Source organism: Papio anubis, chromosome 20, assembly GCF_008728515.1.
Source record: "Papio anubis isolate 15944 chromosome 20, Panubis1.0, whole genome shotgun sequence".
NCBI lineage: Eukaryota > Metazoa > Chordata > Mammalia > Primates > Cercopithecidae > Papio > Papio anubis.
Genome location: NC_044995.1, coordinates 34,215,727 through 34,241,413, shown reverse-complemented (window position 1 = coordinate 34,241,413; position 25,687 = coordinate 34,215,727). Strand labels below are relative to the sequence as shown.

Genomic DNA, 25,687 nt, shown 5'->3' with positions numbered 1-25,687 from the left:
CACACTGCCGCCATTCTCCCATTCCTGCACATTCTGCTCACATTGTCTGCCGCGGCCTTAGGCCCTTCCCAACTCACATCCTGGGGTCCTGCTGCCCGCTCCTATGATTGGAATCACAGTCAAGGAAGGTGTGACCTGATTCTCCCCACTCTGCTGCTTTTCCTCTCCAGGCTCACAATTCCCTCCCCTAGGGCAGGAGATGGTCCCGCCCACTCTGCAGGGGCCCTCACTCCAGTCCTCCTTAGGAATTCCAAAGTGCGTTCTAAATGCACCCTCCTCTCCCCACCTGGCAGCCACCCCACTCCCGCCACTTGGATATGACCCATTTTTCAGAATCTAGAAATCTCATCGGACTTCTTACCTGCTCCAAACTCTCCTAGAGTTCCCCAGCACCCCCAGAATAAAATCCACACCCCTTACGAAGGCCCAGAAGATACCCCGTGATTGTCTGTCTCCGCTCGCCCCGTATCCAGGCTGGAATTCAGTGGTGTGATCACTGCTCACTGCAGCCTCCACCTCCCGGACTCTGGCGATCCTCCCACCTCAGCCTCCCAAAGTGCTGGGATTACAGGTGTGAGCCACAGCGCTGGTCTGAAATTAGTATTTATCTGCTGGTGAGGTTAGGGCCATCACCACCCTGGGGTGGGTCCACCTGGATCATGCTGTGTCCCCAGCACCTGGCGGAGGGCCCTGCATACAGTATGCACTCAATGAAGCGCCTCAGCCCAGGCCTCTGGCCACAGCCTGGACCCCCATGGTGGGAAGAAGAGAAGCTATGCCTTCCCAGAAGTTCCCTGGAGAGAAGGGGTCCATTTGCGTGTATTTGCATAATTTGCATATGTTCACATTGGTCGGCAGGGCTTTGCAAATAGGGGATCCCGCTGGGATCTCCCATTGATTGATTGATTGATTGATTGATTGAGACACAGTCTCTCTCTGTCACCAGGCTGGAGTGCAGTGGCACGATCGTGGCTCACTGCAACCTCCGCCTCCCAGGCTCAAGCGATTCTCCTGCCTCAGCCTCCTAGATTACAGGCGCCCTCCACCACGCCCGGCTAATTTTTGTATTTTTAGTAGAGAAGAGGTTTCACCATGTTAGCCAGACTGGTCTTGAATGGATCTCAAGAGATCCTTCCCCCTCGGCCCCCCAGAGTGCTGGGATTACAGGCGGGAGCTACCGCGCCTGGCCAGATCTCCCCTTTTCCAACCGGGTTTCCAGGAGGATGCCTGACCAGGGTGGAAGGAGAACTTGGTGCCCAACGCATTCTCCTGGCGAGGGCAGGAGGTATGCGTCAGCCGGCAACAGGTGCCCGTGTAGCAGCCTCAGTGTCACAGCCCCGGGAGGAGGGACAGGCCCACCTTGCACAGCGGAGGGGAGCAAGAGGACTGTCCGGGGGTTACGTGGGAACGCGTGGAGAAACGCTGGACCCAGCTGGAGCGGCCAGTGCAGGGTAGGCCAGAGGAGGCCACCAGGGGGCAACAGAGGATGGCGAGAAGCACTCGAACACAGCTCTTTTTTTTTTTGGAGACAGGGTCTTGCTGTACTGCCCAGGCTGGAGTGCAGTGCAGTTCTCGACCACAGCTCATTGCAGCCTCGGCCTCCCACGCTCAAGCGATCCTCCCTTGGATAAGTGACTCTCACCTCAGCCTCCTGAGTAGCTGGGATTACAGGCACGTGCCACCACGCCTTGCTAATTTTTGTGTTTTTCATACAGACAGGGTCTCACTATGTTGCTCAGGGTAGTCTCGAACTCTGGGACTCAAATGATCCTCCCACCTCAGCCTTCCAAAGTGCTGGGATTACAGACATAAGCCATCATGCCCAGCCTCTGATGCTGTTTCATTCAACCCCCAGGATTTCAGATTCCACCAGCTTATGGAGAAGGGAACCAAGTTTGAGATGCATGATCACCCAGAAAGTTGGAGGCTGAGCTGAGACTTGAACCCAGAGAGCAGAACCTCCAGAGGCCAAAGTCCTCCTGGGTCCCCCAGAGAAGGGCCCTGAGATGACAGCTCCTTGGTCCTCATGGTAGCATGATCCCCCTCAGTAGACTTTCTCCCACACCCAACCTTGGTTTATGAATGAAGCGGTAAATGAATAAAGGAATAAATGAATGAGGCACTTATCATGCACCAAGCTTTTGTTACCAGGTCCCAGTTATTCCTCTGAGGCAGGGTCTATTTTATTCTTGTTTACAGATGGGGAAACTGAGGCCCAGGGAGGAGCAAAGTCTTCCCCAAGTATGTACCCACTCAGGACTTGAGCTCTGAATGTCTCCCACCCAGCTAAGCCCAAGAGTGGGGTTCAGTGGTGCCCACCCCCTAAGGCTCTAGAGAAAGGGGGTAGGCCCATATGCCAGTTCAGGGTTGGTAAAGCCGGATAAGTTTTCTTTACGGGTCCCCTGAAACCCTGAAAGTGAACCCCAGTCCTGCATGAAAGTGAGCTCCCCATAGCTCAACGTATTCAAGCACAATGCGGCTTTGAGTGCTGAAGCAGGCTGTGCAGCCTTGGATAAGTGACATGCCCTCTCTAAGCCTCAATTTCTCCACCTGTCAACAGCAGTGACAGCTGTGATCAGGGGATCACAGTGCATGGGGATGGCTGAGTGCATGGGGATGGGGAGGCATTTGGGAGCCCTCCCCAATACCACCCCCTGCAGCCACCCAGGTAGCCTGTCCCGGCCTGTCTGTCCCAGTCCAGGGCGGAAAGGGTGCGGGTCCTGCCCGCCCCTAGGTCTGGAGGCGGAGTCGCGGTGACCTGGGAGCCCAATAAATCTGCAGTCCACAATCACGAGCTGCTCCCTAAGCCCCAAGGCGACCTCCAGCTGTCAGCGCTGAGCACAGCACCCAGGGAGAGGGACAGACAGCTGGCTGCATGGGACAGCGGAACCCAGAGTGAGAGGCGAGGTGGCCAGACAGACAGCAGGGGCAGACGCGGAGACAGCGGGGATAGGGAGGCGGACACGGACATCGACAACCCATAGATTCTTAACCCAGGGAGCCCCGGCCCCTCTCGTCGCTTCCCACCCCAGACGGAGCAGGGGCAGGCTGCCGAGCATCCTCCTACCCGTCCGCCCGGTCCTGCCTCCTCGGCTTCTGGCAGCTTCCCCGGCTTGAACACACACGGCGTCCGAGGACGCGCTGGGCCTCCGCACCCGCCCTCATGAAGGCCGTGGAGACCGGGGAACGGCCCACCTTCGGAGCCTGGGACTATGGGGTCTTTGCCCTCATGCTCCTGGTGTCCACTGGCATTGGTCTGTGGGTCGGGCTGGCTCGGGGCGGGCAGCGCAGCGCTGAGGACTTCTTCACCGGGGGCCGGCGCCTGGCGGCCCTGCCCGTGGGCCTGTCGTTGTCCGCCAGCTTCATGTCGGCGGTGCAGGTGCTAGGCGTGCCGTCGGAGGCCTATCGCTACGGCCTCAAGTTCCTCTGGATGTGCCTGGGCCAGCTTCTGAACTCGGTCCTCACCGCGCTGCTCTTCATGCCCGTCTTCTACCGCCTGGGCCTCACCAGCACCTACGAGGTACCGGACAGAGGCCCAGGGGCAGGACCCGCCCCACTGGCAGTGCTGGGACCCGGTGCGGGGGAGGCGCTGGGGCTTTGAGCCGCTGTGCAGGAGGAAGCGAATGGCACCTCGGTGCTTTAACGGAAGGGGCCCCTAGGCAGACACGTGGGGAGGTTTCTAGGAAAAGGCCCCAGGCGCCCGGAGAGGGGCAGGAGGGAGGAAGAGAGAGCCTGGCGTCCTGCTTCTTCGGTGGAAGCGCGCGAGGGGCGGGGCCCGGCTCCACCAGGTGTGTACTTATGTATGGACACACACCTGCCTCCCACCTGCCCGGGCGTGGAGACCCACGTTTGCGCGATAGAGGGGACTGCTGACGGCTCCGGGGTTCGAAACCCGGCTTCACTGCTTTCTTCTATCTTGGGCAAGGGGCGTGCCTCTGTTTGGGTTTCCCAGCTGTCAAATGGGCGAATTACAGGACCTCCCTTCAGGGGAGAGGGTAAAGCGATTAAAATCGTGGCTCACGCCTGTAATACCGGCACTTGTGGGAGGCCAAGGCCGGCGGATCATTTGAGGTCAGGAGTTCGAGACCAGCCTGGCCAACATGGTGAAACCCCGTCCCTACTAAAAATACAAAAATTAGCCGGATGTGGTGGTGGGCACCTGTAATCCCAGCTACTTGGGAGGCTGAGACAGGAGAACTGCTTGAACCCGGGAGGTTGCAGTGAGCCGATATCGCTCCATGCACTCCAGCCTGGGCGACAGAGCTAGACTCTTCTCTCAAAGGAAAAAAAAAAAAATTGTGGCAGGGCGCGGTGGCTCACGCCTGTAATCCCAGCACTTTGGGAGGCCGAGGTGGGTGGATCACGAGGTCAGGAGTTCAAGACCAGCCTGGCTAACATGGTGAAACCCCGTCTCTACTAAAAAGACAAAAATGAGCCGAGCGTGGTTGCGCGCGCCTGTAATCCTAGCTACTCAGGAGGCTGGGGCAGGAGAATTGCTTGAACCTGGGAGGTGAAGGTTGCAGTGAGCCGAGATCGTGCCACTGCACCCCAGCCTGGGCGACAGAGCGAGACTTCGTCTCAAAAAAAAAAAAAAAAAAAAAAAAAAAAAAAATCGTGACAGGTGTATCCTAGGCGGCCAACACCATTGGCCCCGGGCACTGTCTACACTGTGCGCTTGCGGGCCACGTTGGTGTCCGCTGAGCGGTGGCTGTTCCAGGAGCCCGCGCCCGTCAGGCGCAAGTGGGAGGGCGCGTGCACACGCATGGACCAGTCCTCCAGGTCCACGGGGTACGCACAGGCATGGGATGGCACCTGTAAACGGGTGTGTGCGTGCGACGGGGCCCCCACGTGCAAGAATCTGGCGAGCGCGGTTGGCTTCCGGAGGAACGGGCCCACCTAGAGAGCAGGCGAGGGACCCCAGAGGCCTCAGCTCCCGGGTAGGGACTGTCCAGGTGACCTCGAGTCCCTCCTTGCAGTATCTGGAGATGCGCTTCAGCCGCGCGGTGCGGCTCTGCGGGACGTTGCAGTACATTGTAGCCACGGTGAGTGGCCTCGGCCCCGCCCTCCGCGCAGGGTCCCGCGAGCGCCAGCCTTCACTAGCCCCGCCTCAACCATTCAAGACCCCGCGCAGACCCCGCCCCACGCTCCCGTTCTGACTCCGCCCCCACTAGTCCCGTCCCATCTACACCTAGCCTGACCCCGCCTCCACTCTGCTAGACCCGGTTTATCTGCCCCGCCCATATGCTGGGCCCACCCTTCTCCCTCCTCTCCCCATCCCCAACTCGCCCAGACGCCCTCCCCGTTCACCCGCTCCACACTCTGTCTACAGATGCTGTACACTGGCATCGTGATCTACGCACCGGCCCTCATCCTGAACCAAGGTGTGACTCTGGGAGATCAGGGGAGGGTGTCTGGGAGGAGAAAGGGAGGGAGAGGAGGACCCAAGACGCTGGGAACTAAGTTTGTGCCCCGCCCAGGGGCCTAACAGAGGGACCTCTTTTTGCATAGTGACCGGGCTGGACATCTGGGCGTCACTCCTATCCACCGGAATTATCTGCACCTTCTACACGGCTGTGGTGAGTGGCCCTGGGAACCTACTCCACACGGGGGATCGGGCCCACTGTGTCACTTGTGGGGAGACTCTGGGCTTGCCCCTTTCTCCCGAGGAAGCCTCTGTCCCAGCTGGGACCCAGTGTCCTCATCTTTATAGTGAAAAGTGAGCTGAAAAGCTTATTGCTGAGAATGTAGAGGTATAGTAGCTTCAGGTGTGGCTGGATTGAGGCACTCTGACCTCGTCCTCTGGGTCCCTCCCCCAGGCCCCATCAGCTGCAGGCTTCCACCTCTTCTGGCTTCCCGTCCAGCAGGAAGTGAGCTCCTGCTTCATCCTGGGGCTGGCTGAGGTCCCAGGGAGGGTTACCTTTGGCTGGCTCAGGTCTGACCTTGATAGTGATATTGTCATTATAGTGATAATAATAGTAATGGCGGCAGGGCACAATGGCTCAAGTCTGTAATCCCAGCACTTTGGGAAGCAGAGGCAGGCCGATCACCTGAGGTCAGGAGTTCAAGACCAGCCTGGCCAACACGGTGTAGTAGCACTTCTACTAAAAATACAAAAATTAGGTGGGCGCAGTGGCACATGCCTGTAATCTTAGCCTCTCAGAAGGCTGAGGCAGGAAAATCGCTTGAACCCGGGAGGCGGAGGTTGCGGTTCGCGGAGATTGCGCCATTGCACTCCAGCCTGGGCAATAGAGCTAGACTCCGTCTCAAAAAAGTAAAATAATAATAATAGTAATGGCAGCAGTCACTCACTGACGCTCATATATATCATGTCATGTTCCAAATCTTTTTCACTTATTAACTTGTTTAATTCCACTGAGCACAGTGGCTCATACCTGTAATCCCAGCACTTTGAGATGCCAAGGTGGGAGGATCACTTGAGGCCAAGGGTTCGAGACCAGCTTAGGCAACATAGTGAGACCCCCCCCATCTCTACAAAAAAAAATTTTTTTTTTTTTTTTTTTTTTTTGAGACGGAGTCTCGCTCTGCCGCCCAGGCTGGAGTGCAGTGGCCGGATCTCAGCTCACTGCAAGCTCCGCCTCCCGGGTTCACGCCATTCTCCGGCCTCAGCCTCCCGAGTAGCTGGGACTACAGGCACCCGCCACCTCGCCCGGCTAGTTTTTTGTATTTCTTAATAGAGACGGGGTTTCACCGTGTTAGCCAGGATGGTCTCGATCTCCTGACCTCGTGATTCGCCCGTCTCGGCCTCCCAAAGTGCTGGGATTACAGGCTTGAGCCACCGCGCCCGGCCAAAAAAAATTTTTTAAATTAATCGGGCATGTGGTGGTACCTGCTGTAGTTCCAGGTACTCTGCAGGCTGAGGCAGGAGGATCACTTGAGCCTAAGAGTTTCAGGTTGCAGTGAGCTGCGATCACACCACTGCACTCCAGCCTGGGCAATAGAGAGAAACCCTTTCTTTAAAAATAAAATAACTTACCTAATTCTTACAACAACACAGTAAGAAGGTATTATTATTAATCCCACTTTAGAGATGAGGAAACTGAGGAATAGAAAGGCATCAGTCCCAGGCACCACTGAAGGCCAGGTAGGGTTAGCCACGGCCAGGTCCCCCATCTAACCGTCCCTCTCCCTCTCTCTGTCCCATGCTGCAGGGCGGCATGAAGGCTGTGGTCTGGACTGATGTGTTCCAGGTCGTGGTGATGCTAAGTGGTTTCTGGGTTGTCCTGGCCCGCGGTGTCATGCTTGTGGGTGGGCCCCGCCAGGTGCTCACCCTGGCCCAGAACCATTCCCGGATCAACATAATGGAGTGAGTGAAAATGCAGAGGATACTGCAGCAGGATGGGGCTGGGACCAGCGTGGTGGCTCACGCTTGTAATCCCAGCACTTTGGGAGGCCGAGGCAGTCAAAGCACTGGAGCTCAGGAGTTCGAGACCAGCCTGGTCAACATGGTGAAACCCCATCTCTACAAAAATACAAAAATTAGCTGTGTGTGGTGGTGTGCATCTGTGGTCCCAGGTAGTCGGGAGGCTGAGGCTGGAGGGTTGCTTGAGCCCAGTAGGCCAAGGCTGCCGCGAGCTGAGATCACACTACCGCACTCCAGCCTGGATGAGGGAGCTAGACTCTGTCTCGGGAAAAAAAAAAAAAAGCAGGGGGGCGGCTGGGCGCGGTGGCTCATGCCTGTAATCCCAGCACTTTGGAAGGCCAAGGTGGGCAGATCATGAGGTCAAGAGATCAAGACCATCCTGGCCAACCTGGTGAAACTCCATTTCTACTAAAAATACAAAAATTAGCCGGGCATGTTGGTGGGCGCCTGTAATCCCAGCTACTCAGGAGGCTGAGGCACGAGAATTGCTTGAACCTGGGAGACGGAGGTTGCAGTAAGCCGAGATGGTGCCACTGCACTCCAGCCTGGTGACAGAGAGAGACTCGGTCTCAAAAAAAAAAACAAAAAAATTAGCAGGGCATGGTGGTGCATGCCTGTAATTCCAGCCGCTCGGGAGCCTGAGGCAGGAGAATCACTTGAACCCAGGAGGTGGAGGTTGCGGTGAGCTGAGATCACGCGCCATTGCACTCCAGCCTGGGTGACAAGAGTGAAACTCCATCTTTTTTTTTTTTTTTTTTTTGAGACGAGTTCTTCTGTCACCCAGGCTGGAGCGCAGTGGTCGATCTCAGTCACTGCAGCCCGGCCCCGGTTTACGCCATTCTCCTGCCTCAGCCTCCCGAAAGTAGCTGGGACTACAGGCTCACCACCCTCGGCCTCTCCGCTAGTTTTTGTATTTAATAGAGACGGGTTTCACCGTTAGCCAGGGATGGTCTCGATCTCCTGACCTCGCGGATCCGCCTGCCTCGCCTCCCAAAGTGCTGGGATTACAGGCTTGAGCCAATCACCGAAACTCCATCTTAAAAAACAAAGAGAGAGAATGCAGCTGGCCTCCATTTCTGTGCCCCTGGGATGGTGCCGGGTCGCCTCCCTTGCCCAGGAGGTCTTCTTTGCTGCTCTCTGCTCCTCCCCTCAGATCAGACTGGGAGCTAAAGCAGCTCTGAACTCTCAGCTGGGCAAAGAAAGAATGGTTCTTGAGTGCATAGATAGATGACTCAGTAAACAAACACATGAGGCCGGGCGCGGTGGCTCAAGCCTGTAATCCCAGCACTTTGGGAGGCCGAGACGGGCGAATCACGAGGTCAGGACATTGAGACCATCCTGGCTAACACGGCGAAACCCCGTCTCTACTAAAAAATACAAAAAAACTAGCCGGGCGAGGTGGCGGGTGCCTGTAGTCCCAGCTACTTGCGAGGCTGAGGCAGGAGAATGGCGTAAACCCCGGAGGCGGAGCTTGCAGTGAGCTGAGATCCGGCCACTGCACTCCAGCCTGGGCAACAGAGCGAGACTCTGTCTCAAACAAACAAACAAACAAACACAAAAACAAATACATGAATTTTCAATCTGGCAAATTCCTATGCATACGTCAAACCCACTCCATTTATTTTTTATTTATTTTTAATTTAATTAATTAAATTTTTTGTTGTTTTGAGATGGAGTCTTGTTCCGTCACCCAGGCTGGAGTGCAGTGGCGCGATCTCAGCTCACTGCAACCTCCACCTCCTGGGTTGAAGTGATTCTCCTGCCTCAGCCTCCCAAGTAGCTGGGATTACAGGCACCCGCCATTATTCTCAGGTGATCCATCCGCCTTGGCCTCCCAAAGTGCTGGGATTACAGGCATGAGCCACCGCGCCCGGCCAACAAAACCCACTACAAATATCCCCTATAAGGTCCAGAAGTGCTGTCTGGGGCCCTTGGGAGGGTGAAGTCAGCGTGACATCTCCACGTGACTAACTTGCCCTGTCCCCACCCAGCTTTAACCCTGACCCGAGGAGCCGCTATACATTCTGGACTTTCATGGTGGGTGGCACGTTGGTGTGGCTCTCCATGTATGGTGTGAACCAGGCACAGGTACAGCGCTACGTGGCTTGTCGCACAGAGAAGCAGGCCAAGCTGTGAGTGTTTGGGGGAGCAAGGTGGGGGTGTCTGGGACACGCTGTCCCCTCCACCAGCCTGAGGCTGTCCCCTAAGCCTTAGGCCACCTCTTCCCCCAGGGCCCTGCTCATCAACCAGGTGGGCCTGTTCCTGATCGTGTCCAGCGCTGCCTGCTGTGGCATCGTCATGTTCGTATTCTACACTGACTGCGACCCTCTCCTACTGGGGCGCATCTCTGCCCCAGATCAGGTGAGTCCCACCCAGGCTCCTGGTTGGCTCTGCACTCCCTCACTACCTTGGTGGGACTGAGGTCAAAGAGCATTTCTAGCAGAATGAATGGCCTGTGCAAAGGCCAAGAGGCAGGAAAGAGCTCAGAGGAGGCCAGGCGCAGCGGTTCACGCCTGTAATCCCAACACTTTGGGAGGCCGAGGCAGGTGGATCACCTGAGGTCAGGAGTTTGAGACCAGTCTGGCCAACGTGGTAAAACCCCATCTCTATTAAAAATATAAAAATTAGCTGGGTGTGGTGGCACACACCTGTAGTCCCAGCTACTCAGGAGGCTGAGGCAGAAGAATCACTTGAACTCAGGAGGCGGACGTTGCAATGAGGGGAGATCGCACCACTACACTCCAGCTTGGGCGAGAAAGTGAGACTCTGTCTCAAAAAAAAAAAAAAAAAAAAAAAAAAAAAAGAGCTCAGAGGAGGGGGATCTGTGAGGAGTGGGGAAGGTGAGTCTGGGAGGCAATGGACCGCCCTCAGTGGGTGTGAGCAGGAGAGGGCCACATTCAGATCCAGAGTTCCAGAGAGTTCCAGAGATTCCCTGCGAGATGCTCAGGAGGAGATGAAACCATGATGCAGACTGGGCGTGGTGGCTCATGCCTGTAATCCTAGCACTTTTGGAGGCCGAGACGGGCAGATCGCTTGAGGTTAGCAAGTGAAACCAACCTGGCCAACATGGTGAAACCCCCTCTCCACTAATACAAAAATTAACCAGACCTGGTTAATTTTTGCCTGTAATCCCAGCTACTCGGGAGGCTGAGGGAGGAGAATAGCTTGAACCCACGAGGTGGAGGTTGCAGTGAGCAGAGATCGCACCATTGCACTCCAGCCTGGGTGACAGACTCCATCTCAAACAACAACAACAACAACAACAACAAAAACAAAACAAAAACAAAACAAGGCCGGGTGCCGTGGCTCACGCCTGTAATCTCAGCACTTTGGGAGGCTGAGGCGGGGGGATCACCTGAGGTCGGGAGTTGGAGACCAGCCTGACCAACATGGAAACACCCTGTCCCTACTGGAAAATACAAAATTAGCAGGGCGTGGTGGTGCATGCCTGTAATCCCGACTACTCAGAAGGCTGAGGCAGGAGAATCGCTTGAACCCGGGAGGCGGAGGTTGTGGTGAGCCGAGATGGCGCCATTGCACTCCAGCCTGGGCAACAAGAAAGAAACTCCGTCTCAAACAAAAAACAAAACAAAACAAAACAAACCCACAAAAACAAAAACTGTGATCCAGCAGGAACGAATCATGTTGGTTATAATAATAATGGCCAGCTCTGGTCTCCCATGTCCCAAGTGTCTACTCTGTGCCTCTTGCTGTTCCTTTCACCAGCAGTTAGTTTCCCATCTAATCTTTCTTCTGAGAAAGGCAGGGCGGTCACAGCTCCCACTTTACAGATGAGGAAACTGAGGCTCGGGGGGGAAGTAACTGCCTGAGGTCAATGGGCAAGTCGGTGGGAGAAGTGCCAGGACCCATGCCTAGGTCACACCCCAAGTAGAGTTTTGACCATGGGGTTCAGAGTTAGCAGAGGGTACCGGGGACCACCCCATCTGCACTCCTCCCTGGTGATCAGATCCGGGACTGCTGGACTGTGTAACTTCAGGGAGGGACTGTGCCTCTCGGCCTCACAGTCTTCATCAGTAAAACGGGGATGACACAGGTCCCTGCTTCACAGGGATCCCAGGGCTCAGCACACAGTGGGGCTCAGGGACAATTCTCAGGTTCATGCAGTTGATCAACAAACACACATTACTGCCTGAGGAACATAGGAAGACCCCATCTTTAAACAACTTTTTTTTTTTTTTTTTTTGAGAGTCTGGCTCTGTTGTGCAGGCTGGAGTGCAGTGTCACGATCTCCGCTTACCTCTGCCTCTCGGATTCAGGCGACTCTCCTGCCTCAGTCTCCCAAGTAGCTGGGACTATAGGTGTGAACCACCACACCAGCTCCATCACACCCAGCTTAATTCTGTGTTTTGGGTAGAGATGAGGTTTCACCATGTTGGCCAGGCTGGTCTTGAACTCCTGAGCTCAAGTGATCCACCCGCCTCAGCATCCCAAAGTGTTGGGATTATAGGCGTGAGCCACTGTGCCCGGCCAGACCCCTATCTTTACACAAAAATTAAAAAAAATTAGCCAGGCATGGTGGCGCACACCTGTGGTCTCAGCTACTGGGTGGCTGAGGCAGGAGGATCGCTGGAGCCCAGGAGTTCTAGGCTGCAGTGAGCCACAATCGTGACACTGCACTCCAGCCTGGGCGACAGAGCAAGATCTTGTCTCAAAACAAAACAAAACAAAACAAAAACCACAAACAAAAACTAAATGCATATTAAATGCCGACTGTGAACCCCGTCTGTCCTGGGTGCTGGGGACGTGCAGCATCAGGACAGATAGAAGCCCCTGCCCTCGGGGTGCTGCTGTCTGGGAGACTGACCCCCCAGTTCTCCCCAGTACATGCCTCTGCTGGTGCTGGACATCTTCGAAGATCTGCCTGGAGTCCCTGGGCTCTTCCTGGCCTGTGCTTATAGTGGCACCCTCAGGTGAGCACCCCCGCTTGTTCATGGAGTGTTATTTCAGCCCCTGGGAGCCTCCTCATCCCGACCTGCCATCCCCCTGGGGCATGGAATGTTCTGGACCTGTCCGTCATTCCCAGTTCCTGCTTGATCCCTAGAAGACAGCTCAGGGAGGCGCTGGCAGAGAGCATGCCCTGGGCACAGGGACCCCAACTGCAGGGGTTTACCTTCTTATCACCTGTCATGGCCACGCCTGACTCTCCTCTCTTCTTCTTCCTTCTTTCCTTCCTTCCTCCCCCAGACAAATATTTATTGAACATCTACCATGTGGCAAGCACTGTTGTTCTTTTTTTTTTCCAGATGGAGTCTTGCTCTGTTACCTAGGGTGGAGTGCAGTGGTGCGATCTTGGCTCACTGCAAATTCCGCCTTCTGGGTTCAAGCGATTCTCCTGCCTCAGCCTCCCAAGTAGCTGGGATTACAGGGGCACGCCACCATGGCCGGCTAATTTTTGTATTTTTAGTAGAGATAGGGTTTTGCCATTTTGGCCAGGCTGGTCTCGAACTCCTGACCTCAGGTGATCCGCATGCCTTGGCCTCCCAAAGTGCTGGAATTGCAAGCGTGAGCCACCATGCCCAGCCCAGGTACTGTTGTTCTAAACCCTGGGGCACAGCCATGACCAAGCAGTCCCCTACTCCTGCCTTCCAAGGCCACACACTCAGGTGGTTTCCACTCTTCTGGGACTTCTGGTCACATGCTTTCACTGTCCCTTTTGCAAATCTCCCACATGTGACTATAGTCCCTCTGGAACCAGAACCTGCCTGTCTGTCCCACCTGCCCTTGGTCACAGTTGTCCTTGCTCCTATGGGGATGTCTCAGGTCTTCGGGGAGGGGAGGGGTGGATAGCTCCTTCACTTTTGCAGGACTGGGTTACCCCCACCTCTGCCCTCAGCTGGGTGAGGTCTGGCAGGCCAGATGGTGTGGATGGTCTCTCCATATGGCCTGAGGACCCCCCACCGCCTTCCTCACACAGCACAGCATCCACCAGCATCAATGCCATGGCTGCAGTCACTGTGGAAGACCTCATCAAACCTCGGCTACAGAACCTGGCACCCAGGAAACTCGTGATTATCTCCAAGGGGCTCTGTGAGTTTCAGGGAGACCTGGGTGGGAGGCCAGGGCAGTCCCTCCCCATTGACCATGCCACCCCCATTCACTACAGCACTCATCTACGGATCGGCCTGTCTCACTGTGGCGGCTCTGTCCTCGCTGCTTGGAGGAGGTGTCCTCCAGGTGAGACCCCACCTGCCCCCTGCCCTGGTCTCCCTGAGAGGCGGAGGCATCTTTCCCATTGAACTGAGGCTCAAAGAGGTCACATGTGGCCGCGGCAGAACTCTTTTTTTTTTTTTTTTTTTTTTTTTAGGCGAAGTCTCGCTCTGTCGCCCCGGCTGGAGTGCAGTGGCGCCATCTCGGCTCACTGCAAGCTCCACCTCCTGGGTTCACGCCATTCTCCTGCCTCAGCCTCCCAAGTAGCTGGGACTACAGGCGCCCACCACCACGCCGGCATTTTTTTGTATTTTTAGTTGAGACAGGGTTTCACCGTGGTAGCCAGGATGGTCTCGATCTCCTGACCTCAAGTGATCCACCTGCCTCTACCTCCCAAAGTGCTGGGTGTGAGCCACCATGACTGGTCTGGCTAATTTTTTTTTTTTTTTTTTTTTTTTTGAGATGGAGTTTCACTCTTGTTGCTCAGGCTGGAGTGCAATGGCACAATCTCTGCTCATTACAACCTCCACCTCCTGGATTCAAGCAATTCTCCTGCCTCAGCCTCCCTAGTAGCTGGGATTACAGGCGTGCACCACCACGCCCGGCTATTTTGTATTTTTAGTAGAGACGGGGCTTCTCCATGTTGGTCAGGCTGGTCTTGAACTCCCTACCCGAGGTGATCTGCCCGCCTCGGCCTCCCGAAGTGCTGGGATTACAAGCGTGAGCCACTGCGCCCAGTCTGGCTTGGCTAATTTTAAAACTTTTTTTAGAGACGGGGTCTCGCTTCGTGCCTAGGCTGGTCTTGAACTCCTGGCCTCGAGCAACCACCCGCCTCACCCTTCCAAGGCGCTGAGATTAAGAACTAGGTTCTATTTGATGCCAGAGGCCATCAGGGGACTTTTTGCAGCTGGCTGGCTTGGGGCGGAGGAATTGGGAAGTGGGGGGTGGCGGCGACCTTACGGAGGTTGCAGTGAGCCCAGATCGTGCCACTGCACTCCAACCTGGGCAGCAAAGTGAGACTCTGTCTAAAAAACAAAAAGAAGAAGAAAGGGCCTCCCTGGCTTGAGGGTGGGACTGCCACCCACAGGAGAAAATCAGTATCTTTGCCTCCAACCCAGGGGAGAGAGGCAGGAACGGGTGGGGGGTCCTCTTCCCTTTAGGGAAACTGAGACACAGAGGAGTCCTTGAGACCCACAGTGGCATTCCTGAGGTCTCGCTTTCCCAGCGGGTAAACTGAGGCCCGGAGGGGTGGGAGGGCTCCGCCTTCAGCCCCACTTCCACCTACTCTCCTAGGGCTCCTTCACAGTCATGGGAGTCATCAGCGGCCCCCTCCTTGGAGCCTTCATCTTGGGAATGTTCCTGCCAGCCTGCAACACCCCGGTGAGTGGGGGCGGTGGCGAGGGGCGGGGAGGGGGCGGGGCCAGACAGGCCCCTCCCCTTCCCTGACGCCGGCTCTGCCCCCAGGGAGTCCTCTCCGGACTGGGCGCCGGCTTGGCGCTGTCGTTGTGGGTGGCCTTGGGCGCCACACTGTACCCACCCAGCGAGCAGACCATGAGGGTCCTGCCGTCGTCGGCTGCCCGCTGCTTGGCTCTCTCAGTCAACGCCTCTGGCCTGCTGGACATGGCTCTCCTCCCTGCTAACGACTCCAGCAGGGGCCCCAGGTGAGCCGACTTGGGGTGGGGGGGACCCGATCCCGGGATGGTGTGATCTTGAAGGGAAACTTGCTTGCCCTGAACTCTGCCTAAGAAGCCTGATTAGTAAAATGCATTCCTGGTGGAGGGAATGGTAGGTGCAAAGGCCCTGAGGCCACAATCAGGCTAGTCCCAGTCCAACTGCACTGAGGTTAGGGTGCATTTAATGGGAGGAGAGATGGGTGGGAGATATGGTGCAGCCAGAGGAAGCTAGTACTTTTTTTGTTTTGTTTTTCTGAGACAGAGTCTTGCTGTGTTGTCCAGACTGGAGTGCAGTGGTGCAGTCTCAGCTCACTGCAGCTTCAAACTCTCGGGTTAAAGCAATCCTCCCAGCTTGAGGGCGGCCCAGAATTTGGTTTGATTCCAATTTTTATTGAGATAAATTAGCCATATAAAAGTGGCATTTAGGCCAGGTGGGCGCAGTGGCTCACACCTGTAATCCCAGCACTTTGGGAGGCCGAGGCAGGCGGATCACCTGAGGTTAGGAGTTCAAGACCAGCTTGATCAACATGGGAAAACCCTGTCTCTACTAAAAATACAAAACTTAGCCAAGCATGGTGGCAGGCGCCTGTAATCCCAGCTACTCAGGAGGCTGAGGCAGGAGAATTGCTTGAACCCAGGAGGTGGAGGTTGCAGTGAGCTGAGATCGCACCACTGCATTCCAGCCTGGGCAACAAAAATGAAACTCCATCTCAAATAAATAAATAAATAAAAGTGGCATTTAGTATATTTGTGCAACCATCACCACTATCTAACTCAAGAACGTTTTCTTTTTTTTTTTCTAATTTTGTATTTTTAGTAGAGACGGGATTTCACCATCTTGGCCAGGCTGGTCTCGAACTGCTGACCTCAGGTGATCCCCCCACCTCAGCCTCCCAAAGTGCTGGGATTACAGGTGTGAGCCACTGTGCCTGGCCCCAAAAACCTTTTCTTTTCTTTCTTTCTTTTTTTTTTCTGAGACAGGGTCTTGCTCTGTTGCCCAGGCTGCAGTCCAGTGGCGCAATCATAGCTCACTGCTGCCTCAACCTTCTGGGCTCAAGGAATCTTCCTACCTCAGCACCCCCTAGTTGCTGGGACCACAGGCACATACCGTCATGTCCTACTAGTTTTTATTTTTATTTTTTGTAAAGACAGGATCTGACTATGTTGCCCAGGCTGGTCTGGAATTCCTGGGCTCAAGTGATCTGCCCGCCTAAGCCTGGCAAAGTGCTGGGATTACAGGTGTGAGCACCCAGCCAACCAAGAACATTTTCTGTTTCATTTCTTTTTTTTTTGTTTTTTGGGTGGGTTTTTTTGCTTTTTGGTTTTTTGGAGACAGGGTCTCACTCTAACAGCCAGGCTGGAGTGCAATGGCACGATCACAGCTCACTGCACCTTTGACCTCCAGACTCCAATGATCCTCCAGCCTCAGCCTCCCAAGTAGCTGGGACTACAGGCATGCACCACCATGCCAGGCTAAATTTTTTGTATTTTTTATAGAGATGAGTTTTTGCCATGTTGCCCAGTCTCAAACTACTGGGCTCAAGTTATCTGCCTGCCTCTGCCTCCCAAAGTGCTGGGTTTACAGGTGTGAGGTACTGTGCCCGGCCACAAGAACATTTTTTTATCATTCCAGAAACAAGCCCTGTCCCCATCAGCAGTCACTTCGCACTTCCCCCGTTTCCCCAGCTCCTGGCAAGCACGAATCCACTTTCTGTTTCTATGAATTTGCCTGTTCTGGGCATTTCATGTAAATGGAATCATAAAATATGTGACCTTTTGTGTCTTAGCATAATACATATATATTTTTTGAGACAGTTTCACTTTGTCGCCCAGGCTGGAGTGCAGTGGCGTGATCTCGGCTCACTGCAACCTCCTCCCAGGTTCAAGCAATTCTCCCGTCTTGGCCTCCTGAGTAGCTGGGGTCACAGGTGTATGCCACCACGCTTGGGTAATTTTTGTATTTTTAGTAGAGATGGAGTTTCACCATATTGATCAGGCTGGTCTTGAACTCCTGACCTCAGGAGATCCACACAGCTTGACCTTCCAAAGTGCTGGGATTACAGCAGAGTACAGTGGAGCCACTGCACTCCAGTCTGGGTAAGAGAGTTGAGACTCCACGAAAAACAAACAAACAAGCAAACAAAAAGACCCAAAAACATTTGTGAACAAGTTTTGGTATGGACATATGTTTTAATTTCTCTTGGTATATACCTATGAGTGGAATTGCTGGGTCATACTGTAATTCTGTATTTAACTTTTTTTTTTTTTTTTTTGAGATGGAGTCTTGCTCTGTCACCCAGGCTGGAGTGCAGTGGTGTGATCTCGGTTCACTGCAACTTCTGCCTCCTAGGTTCAAGCGATTCTCCTGCTTCAGCCTCCCAAGTAGCTGGGATTACAGGTGCGCGCCACCACGCCTGGCTAATTTTTATATTTTTAGTAGAGAAGGGGTTTCACCATGTTGGTCAGGGTGGTCTCAAACCCCTGACCTCAGATAATCCACCTGCCTCGGCCTCCCAGAGTGTTAGGATTACAGGCCTGAGCCACCACGCCCGGCCTATGTTTAACTTTTTGAGGAACTACCAGAATGTTTTCCACAGCGGCCACATCATTTTACATTCCCACCAGCAACATATGAGGATTCTAACTTCTCCACGTCCTCGCCAATACTCATTATTCTGCATCCTAGTGGGTGTGAAGTGATACCTCACTGTGGTTTTGATTTGCATTTCCCTGATGAATAATGATGTTGAGCATCTTTTCATGTGCTTATTGGCCATTTGTGTATCTTCTTTGGAGAAATGTCTATTCAAACCCTTTGCCCATCCAGCCTGGGTAACAAAGAAAGACCCCATCTCTATAAAAATGAAAATGAAAACAGCTGGGCATGGTGGTGCACACTTGTAGTCCCAGCTACTTGGGAGGTTGAGGCAAAGAGGATCGCTTGAGCCTGGGAGGCTGAGGCTGCAGTGAGGCATGTTCCCACCACTGCACTCCATCCTGGGCAACAGAGCAAGACCCTGTCCCAAATTAAACAAAAACAAAAGCAAAAACACCCTTTGCCCATTTTTAAATTGGGTGATTTGTCTTTTTATTGTTGAGTTATAATTTACATATTTTTATATCTTTATATATTCTGGGTACAAGCCCCTGATCAGATGTATAATTTGCATGTGATATTTTCTCCCATTCTGTAGGCTGTCTTAATTCTCTCGATGGCATCCTTTGATGCACGGAAGTTTTTAATTCTTTTTGGGGGGTGGGGATGGAGTCTCACTCTGTCACCCAGGCTGGAGTGCAGTGGTGCGATTTCAGCTCACTGCAAACTCCACCTCCCAGGTTCAAGGGGTTCTCCCACCTCAGCCTCCTGAGTAGCTGTGACTACAGGTGCACACCACCATGCCAGGCTAATTTTTGTGTTTTTAGTAGAGATGGGGTTTCACCAAGTTAGCCAGCCTGGTTTCAAACTCCTGACCTCAGCCTGCCTCAGCCTCCCAAAGTGCTAGGATTACAGGCATGAGCCACCATGCCTGGCCAGAAGTTTTTAATTTTTGATGAAGTCCATTTGATTTATTTTTTCTCTGGTGGCTTTTGCTTTTGGTGTCATATCTAAGAAACAATTACTGTCACGAAGATTCCCACCTATGTTTTCTTCTGAGAGTTTAATTTGGTTTGATTTTGAGGGTGACAGGGAGCCACAGAGAGTGATGGGCAGCAGCAGGTGGTCTGAGCTACATTTTAGTAACGTGCCCTCTGACTGCGTGTGGAGGATGTCTAGGGTGGGCATGGGATACCTGGAGAGAAGGAGCGTTGCCTACTGCACAGGTCTGGACAGACAGTAGTGGAGGTCTGTGCTAGGTCATGGCAGTTGGGGGAAGGAAGTAAGGAGTGAGGTGGGAACAGCTTTTGAGCACAGGCAGGGGATAAAAGAGGAGGTTCAAGTCTGTCTGTCCCAACCTGCAGCTCAGGAATGGACGCCAGCCGACCCGCCTTAGCTGACAGCTTCTATGCCATTTCCTATCTCTATTATGGTGCCCTGGGCACGCTGACCACTGTGCTGTGTGGAGCCCTCATCAGCTGCCTGACAGGTAGGTAAACAGAGCCTGTGGCCTTAGAGGTCACCCCATTCATCTCTCTGTGTCAAGGCTCCACCCAGCAGGGAGGGGAGAAAGGACGCTCCCATTGGCTGAACTACCACTGCCTGTTGTACACATTTGCACATAATTATCATCATCATCATCATCATCATTTTTGAGATAGAGTCTCACTCTGTCACCCAGGCTGGAGTGCAGTGGTGTGATCTCAGTTCACCGCAACCACCACTTCCGAGATTCAAGTGATTCTCATGTCTCAGCCTCCCGAGTAGCTGGGATTACAAGGGTGTGCCACCATGCCTGGCTAATTTTGCATTTTTAGGAGAGATGGAGTTTCGCCATGTGTCTCGAACTCGTGGGCTCAAGTGATCCACCCACCTTGGCCTTCCAAAGTTCGGGATTACAGGTGTGAGCCACTGCACCTGGGCTGTACCTATTTTTTTAAAAGGAAAAAAAAAGTTTGTGAGGAAAAAAGAAGGGTGTATGTGTATATATATATGCACACACACACACACACTTTTATGTATATGTATACATAAAAGAAATGAATATATATAAAAATTATGAATGTATATATACATAAAATAAAGTGTGTATATATACATATATGTGTGTGTGTATATATAGTTCCTTTTAAAGAGACTGGGTCGGCTGGGTGCAGTGGCTCACGCCTGTAATCCCAGCACTTTGGGAGGCTGAGGTGGGTGGATCACCTGAGGGCAGGAGTTCGAGACCAGCCCGGCCAACATGGGCGTGGTGGCAGGAGCCTGTAATCCCAGTTACTTGGGAGGCTGAGGTAAGGGAATCACCTGATCCGGGGAGGTGGAGGTTGCAGTGAGCCAAGATCGCATCACTGCACTCCAGCCTGGGCGAGAGAGTGAGACTCCATCTAAGAAAGAGAGAAAGAGAGAAAGAAAGAGAGAGAGAGAGAGAGAGAAAGAGAGAAAGAAAGAAAGAAAGAAAGAAAGAAAGAAAGAAAGAAAGAAAGAAAGAAAGAGAGAAAAGAAAGAAAGAAAAGAGACGAGTCTCACTCTGTTACCCAGGCTGGAGTGCAGTGGCATGATCATGGCTCACTGCAACCTTGAACTCCTGAGCTGAAACGATCCTCCCGCCTCATCCTCCCAAGTAGCTGAGACTACAGGTGTGCGCCAACGTGCCTGGCTCACATTTACACCCTTTAAAGCTATGTCGCTTTCTTGACAACCCTGCACCTCTCAGAGCTTGCCCTATTTTGCAGAGACAGAAACTGAGGCATCGCCTGCAACTCCTCTCCCCCGTAAGATTAAGTCCTCAGTAGAGGATATGGGGATGGGGCGGGTGGCGCTATCCCTGGTGCTGAAATATCTTTTAAAGCTGCCGGTGACTCTGCACTTGTCAGGGAATTCTAAATTCCACGGGAAAGTAGAAGGAGACAAAGAGGGGAAAATCGGTAGTGATAACAGTACCTGCTCACACTTCTTGAGTCTCAGACTTCACATTCATCAGGCCTTTATCGAGTCCTCCTTTGTGCTGGGCGCTATTTTAGGCACTGGGGATGCAGCAGTGAATGGAACTGTGTGCTGAACCCTCCCAGCCATCCATTAATGTCTTTGTTTTGTTTTGTTTTGTTTTGTTTTTTGAAATGGAGTTTCACTCTGGTCGCCCAGACTGGAGTGCAATGGTGCGATGTTGGCTCACTGCAACCTCTGACTCCCAGGTTCAAGCAATTCTCCTACCTCAGTCTCCTGAGTAGCTGGGATTACAGGCACCCACCCCCACGCCTGGCTAATTTTTGTATTTTTAGTAGAAATGGGGTTTCACCATGTTGGCTAGGCTAGTCTCGAACTCCTGACATCAAGTGATCCCCTGCCTCGGCCTTCCAAAGTGCTGGGATTACAGGCGTGAGCCACTGTACCCAACACCATTGATGTTTTTGTTTTGTTTTGTTTTGTTTTAGAAACAGGGTCTTATACTCTGTCACCAAGCTGGAGTGCAGTGGCACAATGACGGCTCACTGCAGCCTTGACCTCTTGGGCTCAAGCAATCCTCCTGCCTGAGCCTCCTAAGTAGCTGAGACTAGAGGCACGCACCACCATGCCTGGCTAATTTTGTAATATTTTGTAGAGATGGGGTCTCACTATGTTGCCTAGGCTGGTCTCCAACTACTGGGCAACTCCAAGCAATCCTATCGCCTTAGACTCCCAAAGTGCGATTATAAGCATGAGCCACCATGCCTGGCCTCACTGATGTTTTATTACAACCTCACTGAATAGATGAGGAAACTGAGGCTCAGAGACTTGCCAGGGTCCCTCAGTGGGACTGGAGCCTGTTAGACTTCATAGTCCAGGGATCTTCTTTCTCTTTCCCAGGGCCTGGTCTCCAACCCCCATGACCCCTTCATTAAATACCTGGATTTCTCCATTTCTTCCCGCCTCTCAGGCCCCACCAAACGCAGCACCCTGGCCCCGGGATTGTTGTGGTGGGACCTCGCGCGGCAGACAGCATCAGTGGCCCCCAAGGAAGAAGTGGCCATCCTGGATGACAACTTGGTCAAGGTCAGTCTTAGGCTGGGTTCCCAGATCTAGAGGCAGCCAAGTGGCTTTGGGACATGACCATAGCTTAGGGGAGGGACATGGTACATTAGCACCTTTCTCCATCTCTTGTTATACCCAGTCAAAAGACTCTGTTGGGAGCTGATTCATCCTCAACAGTTTTTATTATCTCCCTTCACAAGGACTGAACAGAGTTTAATACTATTCCTTTTTGTTTGTTTGCTTGTTTTTTGAGACAGAGTCTCACTCTGTTGCCCAGGCTGGAGTGCAGTGGTGCAATCTTGGCTCACTGCAACTTCCACATCCCGAGTTCAAGCGATTCTCCTACCTCAGCCTCCTGAGTAGCTGGTACTACAAGCACATGCTACCGCGCCCAGCTAATTTTTGTGTTTTTAGTAGAGACGGGGTTTCACCATGTTGCCCAGGCTGGTCTCGAACTCCTGACCTCAAATGATCCACCCACCTTGTACTCCCAAAGTGCTGGGATGACAGGCGTGAGCCACCGAGCCCAGCCTCATCTTCAAGTTTTTATTATCTCCCTTCATAAGGACTGAACAAAGTTGAATACTATTCCTTTTTGTCGTTATCTGTTCTTACAGTGACTTCCAATCTTTGGCAGGTGAAACTGGTGTGCCGTTAGGGTATTGATGTAAAGTCTCTTCTTAAAATAAAATTACTTAATTCAAAAGTGAGTCAACTTGGGGGAAAACTCTTACATAAGAAACACAACAGATGGTAGACCGATTTTGGCTAAAACCGCGTGGTTGCTTTGTGAATTCCCAGAGTTTGGAAAATGCTGTCCCTGGGGGACCTGATCCCATGCCTACCCCTGTTTTGGAATCCCTGTTACATTCTCTCATTTACTGAGAACCTGCTGTGTACCCAGTCCTGCTCTGGGCTATGGTCGGAGGCCCCCACCCCACCCTCATCTAGCAGGGGCAGGTGAAAACTAAAAAGAGAAACATGTAGGGTCTGTCTCAGCATGTGATAAGCATTCAAAAGATAATACAACCAGATGCTGTCAGGCTGGGCACGGTAGCTCAAGCCTGTAATCCAAGCACTTTCGGAGGTTGAGGTGGGAAGATTGCTTGAGGCCAGGAGTTCAAGACCAGCCTGTTGAACATGGCTAAACCCGGTCTCTCCTAAAAACACAAAAATTAGCCGGGCATGGTGGCGTGTGCCTGTAATCCCAGCTACTTGGGAGGCTGAGGCAGGAGAACTGAGCACTTGAACCCAGGAGGTAGAGCTTGTAGTGAGCTGAGATCGTGCCACTGTATTCCAGCCTGGGTGACAGAGCAAGACTTTGTCAAAAAAGAAGGAAGGAAGGGAGGGAGGGAGGGAGGGAGGGAGGAAGGAAGGAAGGAAGGAGAAGCAAGGAAAGGAAAGAAAGAAGGAAGGAAGGAAAAAGAAGGAAGGAAAGGAAAGAAAGAGCCCGGTGTGGCGCCTCACCTCTGTAATCCCAGCACTTTGGGAGGCTGAGGCAGGTGGATCACCTGAGGTCAGGAGTTTGAGACCAGCCTGGCCAACATGGTGAAACCCCATCTCTACTAAAAATACAGAAAAATTAGCTGGGTGTGGTGGCAGGTGCCTGTGATTCCAGCTACTCGGAAGGCTGAGGCAGGAGAATCGATTGAACCCGGGAGGCAGAGGTTGCAGTGAGCAGAGATCGTGCCATTGCACTCCAGCCTGGGCAACAAGAGCCAGACACTGTCAGAAAGAAAGAAAAGCAGACGAGAGAGAGAGAGAGAGAGAGAGAGAGAGAGAGAGAGAGAGAGAAAGAACGTAAGAGAGCAAGTAAGCAAGCAAAAAAGAAAAACATGTGGGGTCTCAGCATGATAAACATTCAAAGGGTAATAAAACCGGATGCTGTGATGGGGAGCAACTTTAGCCAGGGAAGTCGGGGGTGGCCTCTTGGGAGAGATGACATTGATTAACCCTGAGTTAGGAGAAGGAACCAGCCACAGACAGGAACAACTTTGACTGAGAAGGGGATTGGGAGGGGAGGGGTTTAGCTGAAGGGGTTTAAAACTCCCTCCAGCTGCCCTAGAGAAGTATTTATCTTGTCTTTATTCCTCTTTTCTTTTCTCTTCTTTCCTTTCTTTTTTTTCTTTCTCTCTCTTTTTCTTTTAGTTTTTGTTCTTTATTATTTTATTTTTCTTTTTTTGTTGTCTTTGTTTTCTTTGTGTTTTTTTTCTTTTTCTTTTTTTGAGAGAGGGTCTCACTCTATTGCCCAGGCTGGAGCGCAGTGGAATGGCCATGGCTCACTGCAGCCCCAGCCTCCATGGCCTGAAAAATTCTCCTGTCTTTCAACCTCCTGAGTAGCTGGGATTACGAGCGTGCACCACCAAGCCTGGTTAATTTTTTTTATTTTTGGTAGAGATGGGGTTTTGCCCTGTTGGCCAGGCCGGTCTTAAACTCCTGGGTTCAAGTGATCTGCCCGCCTCGGCCTCCCAAAATGCTAGGATTACAGGGGTGAGCCACCGTGCCTGGCCAGAAATGTTTATTTTTTTGAAGGTGAATGAGCAGAGAAGCAGAGAGAGGAGGGAGGAACTATAGCAGGCATCTGAGAAAGCGTTGATGGCCTAGGCTGTAGGTGACATGTGAGTGGGAAAGAGAAGCACATGGAAATTTTGGAGGCAGAGGGGGCAGGACTAGCCTGTGCACTGAGCAAGGGGATAGTGTGCAATTCTGTGCATGCCCCGTCCCGCCAGGTCCTCAGTGGCCCCATCTGGGAGGTGAGCTGATACGTAACAGCGTGGGGACAGGGTCTCTGATGGGGTCTCTTTACCCCATTTTTCCCCAGGGTCCTGAAGAACTCCCTGCTGGAACCAAGGAGGCTCCTGGCTTCCTGCCCACCAACGAAGACCGTCTGTTTTTCCTGGGGCAGAAGGAGCTGGAGGGGGCTGGCTCCTGGACCCCCTGTGGTAGACATGATGGTGGTCGAGACCAGCGGGAGACAAACCTCTGAGGACAGAGCCAGCTGCTGACTGATACCCTGGGATGGAACCTCAGGATGGGTCAATCCCAGACCATGGGCCCACGGCCTCGGGCTGCGATTGGCTGGATTGCCTTGTATGCAAATGAGTTCAGGACTACAAGACCCTACCCCATGGGGAGCCCCTGCCTCCAGGAGGTCATATTTTAAATCCAGCCCCTTGCTTCAACCGTTCCTAGTATTAGATGCTGCAGCCCCGACGGCTCTCCCAAAATAAGGCTGGGTTTTTCTCTCTTTCTCTTTTTTTTTTTTTGAGATGGAGTTCTGCTCTGTCACCTAGGCTGGAGTACAGTGGTGTGATCTCGGCTCACTGCAACCTCTGCCTCCCAGGCTCAAGTGATTTTCCTGCTTCAGCCTCTTGAGTAGCTGGGATTACAGGCACCCACCACCATGCCCAGCTAACTTTTTGTATTTTTAGTAGAGATGGGGTTTCACCATATCACCCAGGCTGGTCTCGAACTCCTGACCTCAGGTGATCCACCCGCCTTGGCCTCCCAAAGTGCTGGGATTACAGATGTGAGCCACCAGGCCCAGCCAGAGCCACTGTGCCTGGCCTGTGTTTAACCTTAGCAAGCATTTTGCAAGTCTTCAGGCCCAACTTCCTGTGCCCCATTTCACAGGCAGAGAAACTGAGGCTCGGAGAGGAGGGCAATGACTTGGCCAAGGATACAATAGTAATCCAGGCATTCACCAAGAGTTGAACACCAACTCTCTCTCCTTTCTTTGTTCTTTCCTTTTTTTTTTTTTTTTTTTTTTTTTGAGACTGAGTCTCGCTCTGTTGCCCAGGCTGGAGTGCAGTGGCGCGATCTCGGCTCACTGCAAGCTCTGCCTCCCAGGTTCACGCCATT

The 25,687-nt window shown here is 53.0% G+C and overlaps 1 protein-coding gene across 1 annotated transcript; it reads left to right on the top strand.

The window, feature by feature from the left end:
• Positions 1-2,824: 2,824 nt before the first annotated feature.
• On the top strand, positions 2,825-25,139 carry SLC5A5 (solute carrier family 5 member 5). Its single transcript, XM_003915152.5, has 15 exons — positions 2,825-3,520; positions 4,977-5,042; positions 5,330-5,381; positions 5,509-5,576; positions 7,170-7,324; positions 9,373-9,513; positions 9,613-9,742; positions 12,224-12,312; positions 13,317-13,429; positions 13,506-13,576; positions 14,843-14,929; positions 15,014-15,210; positions 19,183-19,307; positions 21,732-21,847; positions 24,648-25,139. The coding sequence occupies exons 1-15, from the start codon at positions 3,164-3,166 to the stop codon at positions 24,810-24,812; spliced, it is 1,932 nt and encodes a 643-aa protein (XP_003915201.1). The 5' UTR covers positions 2,825-3,163; the 3' UTR covers positions 24,813-25,139.
• The last annotated feature ends 548 nt before the right edge of the window (positions 25,140-25,687 follow it).

Bases quoted from the DNA above. Each gene is read 5' to 3' on its own strand.
- SLC5A5 (XM_003915152.5), top strand. From the start codon at position 3,164: ATGAAGGCCGTGGAGACCGGGGAACGGCCCACCTTCGGAGCCTGGGAC. The intron at 5,382-5,508 runs GTGTGACTCTGG...CTTTTTGCATAG, and splicing joins GGCCCTCATCCTGAACCAAG to TGACCGGGCTGGACATCTGG. The intron at 7,325-9,372 runs GTGAGTGAAAAT...GTCCCCACCCAG, and splicing joins TCCCGGATCAACATAATGGA to CTTTAACCCTGACCCGAGGA.